Below are 5,208 nucleotides of genomic sequence, written 5' to 3'. Positions count from 1 at the left end.
GGGTGCTGGGGGGGTCAATATTTGGGTGCTGGGGGGATTTATGGGGGTAAGGATTGGGGTGCTGGGGGGGTCAACATTGGGGTGCTGGGGGGTAAATATTGGGGTGCTGGGAGATATATAGGGGTCAGTATTGGAGTGTTGGGGGGTCTTTATTGGGGTGCTGGGGGGCCAGGATTGGGGTGCTGGGGGGCATCAGTGGGTGCTGGGGGGTCTGTATTGGGGTGCTTGTGGGGTTCAGGATTGGGGTGTGGGGGGTCAGTGTTTGGGTGCTGGGGGGGTATTGGAGTGTTGGGATTTAAGGGGGGGTCAGGATTGGGGTGCTGGGGGGGTCAATATTGGGTGCTGGAGGGGGTCAGGATTGGGGTGCTGGGGGGGATTGGGGTGCTGGGGATATATAGGGGTCAGTATTGGGTGTTGGGGGGGTCTTTATTGGGGTGCTGGGAGGGTCAGGATTGGGGTGCTGGGGGTCAATATTGGGGTGCTGGGGGGTTCAGGATTGGGGTGCTGGGGGGTTCAGGATTGGGGTGCTGGGGGGTCAATGTTTGGGTGCTGGGGGGGTCATTATTGGGGTACTTGGGTCAATATTGGGGTGCTGGAGGGGGTCAATATTTGGGTGCTGGGGGGGTCAGGATTGGGGTGCTGGGGGGGTCAATATTGGGGTGCTGGGGGGGATTTATGGGGGTCAGTATAGGGCTGTTAGGGGGGTCAGGATTGGGGTGCTGGGGGTCAGGATTGGGGTGCTGGGGGGGTCATTATTGGGGTGCTGGGGGGTCAATGTTTGGGTGCTGGGAGGGTCATTATTGGGGTACTTAGGTCAATATTGGGGTGCTGGGGGGGTCAATGTTTTGGGGTGCTGGGGGGTCAATATTGGGGTGCTGGGGGGTCAATATTGGGGTGCTGGGGGGGTCAATATTTGGGTGCTGGGGGGGTCAGTGGGGTGGTTAGGTCAATATTGGGGTGCTGGGGGTTTGGGTGCTTATGGGGTGTGTTTGGATGCTGGGGGGGATGTGTTTGGGTGCTTATGGGATGTGTTTGGATGCTGGGGGTGTGTGTGTGTGTGTTTGGGTGCTTATGGGATGCGTTTGGATGCTGGGGGGTGGGGGGTGTGTGTTTGGGTGCTTATGGGATACGTTTGGATGCTGGGGGGGGGGGGTGGGGTGGTGTGTTTACGTCCTTACGGGGTGTGTTTGGATGCTGGGGGGGGATGTGTTTGGGTGCTTATGGGATGTGTTTGGATGCTAGAGGGGGGTTGTGCTTGGGTGCTGGGGGGGGGGTTGTGTTTGGGTGCTTATGGGATGTGTTTGGATGCTGGGGGGGGTTGTGTTTGGGTGCTTATGGGGTGTGTTTGGATGCTGGGGGGGGTTGTGTTTGGGTGCTTATGGGATGTGTTTGGGCTGGGGGGGTGTGTGTGTGTTTGGGTGCTTATGGGATGTGTTTGGATGCAAGGGGGGTTGTGTTTGGGTGCTTATGGGATGTGTTTGGATGCTGGGGGGGTGTGTGTGTGTTTGGGTGCTTATGGGGTGTGTTTGGGGGTGCTGTTTGGACTCAAGGGGGGGTGTTTGGATGCCGGGGGGGTCCCGTACCTGGAACTCGGCCGCGTTGGTGCCGAACACGTCCCCGTACAGCGGCTTCCCCGTCTCGTCCACAGGAGGCTTCCCCCAGCCCCCAGCGTGGTACCCGAAGGAGCAGCCCTTTGGTGGTGGTGGGGGGGGACACGACACACACAGAGCCTTAGAGACCCCCCCCCACCTCTGATACCACCCAGCACCCAACCTCCCAGCACCATAACCCCCCCCAGGCACCCAAAGAACAGCCCTGGACCATAAGAATCCCCCTTTGTGATGCTCATGCACCCCCCAGCATCAAACCCACCCCTAAATCCTGCTCCCCCACCCCAACACCCAATGGAGCAGCCCTGCAGCACCCATGCATGTATAGGACTCCAAAAGTCCCTCCCAGCACCCAAATCTCCCCTGCCCCGCCCCAAGACCCTTAAAGCTCCCCCCTCCCCCCAGCACCCAAAGCTCCCACCCAGCACCCAAAGCCCCCCCAGTACCCAAAGCTCTCCCCAGCACCCAAAGCCCCCCCAGTACCCAAAGCCCCCCCTCAGTACCCAAAGCTCTCCCCAGCACCCAAAGCTCCCACCCAGCACCCAAAGCCCCCCCCAGTACCCAAAGCTCTCCCCAGCACCCAAAGCTCCCACCCAGCACCCAAAGCCCCCCCCCCAGTACCCAAAGCTCTCCCCAGCACCCAAAGCCCCCCCCCAGTACCCAAAGCTCTCCCCAGCACCCAAAGCTCTCCCCAGCACCCAAAGCCCCCCCAGTACCCAAAGCCCCCCCTCAGTACCCAAAGCCCCCCCAGCACCCAAAGAAGCCCCCCCCAGCACCCATAACCCCCCTCACCTCGGGGATGGGTGAGTTGAGCCCCGGGATCTTGAGGTTGGGGTAGGAGGGGGGGGGCCCATAGCGCGGCATCGCGATCAGCCACGGGGGGGGCACCTTGTGTGCGTTCTGCCGGCACCACAAAGGAGGGGGGTCAGCACCCAAAGGTGCCCCCAGCACCCATTGACACCTGAGTACCCCTCCCACCAAGCACCCAGCATTTCAGGGTGACAAAAACACCCCTAGCTCCCTGTCAGCCCTCATGGGTGCTCCTTGGCCATGCCAGGGTGACCCCAGCACCCATGGGTGCTCCCTGGCCACATCAGGGTGACCCCAGCGCCCATGGGTGTTCCCTAGGCACCTCAGGGTAACCCACCCAGCACCCATGGGTGCTCCCTGGCCACATCAGGGTGACCCTAGCACCCATGGGTGTTCCCTAGGCACCTGAGTGCAACCCATCCAGCACCCATGGGTGCTCCCTGGCCACATCAGGGTGACCCCAGCACCCATAGGTGCTCCCTAGGCACCTCAGGGTAACCCACCCAGCACCTATGGGTGCTCCCTGGCCACATCAGGGTGACCCTAGCACCCATGGGTGTTCCCTAGGCACCTGAGTGTAACCCACCCAGCACCTATGGGTGCTCCATGGCCACATCAGGGTGACCCCAGCATCCATGGGTGCTCCCTAGTCACCTCAGGTTAACACATCCAGCACCCATGGGAGCTCCTGGCCACATCAGGGTGACCCCAGCATCCATGGGTGCTACCTAGTCACCTCAGGTTAACACATCCAGCACCCATGGGAGCTCCTGGCCACATCAAGGTGACCCCAGCACCCATGGGTGCCACTCACCGGCCCCACAGGCATGCCCAGGGCGATGCGCAGCTCATCCGAGAGGTCTCCAGGCTTCTTCTCCTTGAGCCGTGTCTCAAACTCCTTCCCCTGGGATGAGGACAGAAAGGGTTGGTGGTGGGGGAATCACCTCTAATAGCACCCATTGAGGGGTCAGGGGCAGCACCCATGGGTGGGGGCACCCACCTCGTAGTAGAGGTCCCCGTGGATGGTGAGCTTGGGCTTGGTTTGCCACTTGAAGAAGGCGTCGTGCAGCTTTTGGTAATCGATGTCGATCTTGCCCATCTTCGGCCTCACCTTCTCCTCATCTTGGACTTCATCGTCTTCTGCTCCTCCTTTTGGGTGGGGGGGACACAAATGGGTGGGTGGGGGGCACGCACAGCGGGGTGGCACCGGTCCCAGCACCCACAGGGACACACCGAAGTGATGGGGAGCTGTGGCAGCTCCCAAGGCCCCGCTCGCTCATCGGCCCCAAAGCTGTCTGTGTCCAACTATGATGGAACCAAAGCCCATGGGGACACCCAGGAGGTCACCAAAGGTCCTCATGGGCACCCGTAACACCCCCAAAGCACCCTATGGGCACCCGTAACACCCCCAGAACACCCCGTAAGCCCCTCAAAAGCACCCATAACACCCCCAAAGCCCCCGTGGGCACCCATAAAAACCCCATAACACCCCTAAAGCCCCCTATGGTCACCCATAACACCCCCAGCGCCCCCTATGGGCACTCATATCACCCCCAGTGCCTCCTATGGGCACCCGTATCACCCCTAAAGCCCCCCATGGGCACCCGTAACACCCCTAAAGTCCCCTACGGGCACCCATAACACCCCCATCGCCCCCTATGGGCACCCATAACACCCCCATAACACCCCTAAAGGCCCCCTATGGGCACCCATAACACCCCCATAACACCCCCATCCCCCCCCATGGGGAACCAATTAAACCTCCATAACACCCCCAGCACCCCCTATGGGCACCCACATCACCCTCCATAACACCCCCAGCACCCCCTATGGTCACCCATTAACACCCCTAAGGTCCCCATGGGCACCCATAACACCCCCAGCGCCCCCTATGTGCACCCATAACACCCCCAGCGCCCCCTATGGGCACCCAGAACACCCCCATAACACCCCCACCGCCCCCTATGGGCACCCATAACACCCCCATAACACCCCTAAAGGCCCCCATGGCACCCATAACACCCCCATATCACCCGCAGCGCAACGTTTGGGCAGCGATTTCACGGCGTTAAGACCCGTTGCATTCCGTTTGGGCACCCACATCACCCTCCATAACACCCCCCAGCACCCCCTATGGGCACCCACATCACCCTCCATAACACCCCCAGCACCCCCTATGGTCACCCATTAACACCCCTAAAGGTCCCCATGGGCACCCATAACACCCCCAGCGCCCCCTATGGGCACCCATAACACCCCCATAACACCCCTAAAGGCCCCCATAAGAGCCCCATCACCCCCCATGGGCACCCACAGCCCCCACCCGCCCCGGGCACCTTCTCCTGCAGGGCCTCGCGCATCTCCTGGATGCCGGTGCGCTTGATGAAGTCGGGCAGCTCGAAGGGGGGCTTCTCGATGCCGCGCTTGCCCTGCAGGTACTTGCGCTTGAAGCACCAGTGCCGAGGCACCGGCACCGAGTTCCGCGTGGCCTTGAGGTGCACCAGGAGCTTGGGGTCCTGCGCCGTCACGTCGTGCATCTCCACCACGTCCGGGCGGGCCACGAGCTGCACGAGGGGGAATGGGGGATGTGAGTTGGGGGATGGGGGGGATGGGGGATGTGGGGAGATGGGGATGGGGGTAGATGAGGGTGGGGATGGGGGAGATGGGGAGATGGGGATGGGGGATGTGGGACATGGAGATGGGGGGAGATGGGGATGGGGAGGGGAAAGATGGAGGGGTTTGGGGGGGATATGGGGGGTATGGGGGGGACATGGGGGGAGATGGGGAT

The 5,208-nt window shown here is 61.7% G+C and overlaps 1 protein-coding gene across 1 annotated transcript; it reads right to left on the bottom strand.

The window, feature by feature from the left end:
• Positions 1 to 1,567: 1,567 nt before the first annotated feature.
• Positions 1,568 to 4,987, bottom strand: LOC130603847 (splicing factor 3B subunit 2-like; the record flags this gene model as incomplete). The annotated part of the gene is made up of 5 exons (XM_057417916.1): positions 4,757 to 4,987; positions 3,421 to 3,569; positions 3,235 to 3,324; positions 2,403 to 2,510; positions 1,568 to 1,691 (listed from the first exon to the last, which is right to left on the bottom strand). Coding segments are annotated over exons 2-5 (421 nt in total), but the record flags the coding sequence as incomplete, so codon positions are not given.
• Positions 4,988 to 5,208: the final 221 nt, after the last annotated feature.

The sequence above is a fragment of the Pezoporus wallicus genome, unplaced genomic scaffold (assembly GCF_028554395.1).
Source record: "Pezoporus wallicus isolate ANWC-B61680 ecotype Strahan unplaced genomic scaffold, APGP_CSIRO_Pwel_v1 contig_9618, whole genome shotgun sequence".
In the NCBI taxonomy this organism is placed as follows: Eukaryota; Metazoa; Chordata; class Aves; order Psittaciformes; family Psittacidae; genus Pezoporus; species Pezoporus wallicus.
The sequence above is the reverse complement of the archived record's forward strand: the minus strand, read 5'-3'. Positions and strand labels throughout refer to the sequence as shown.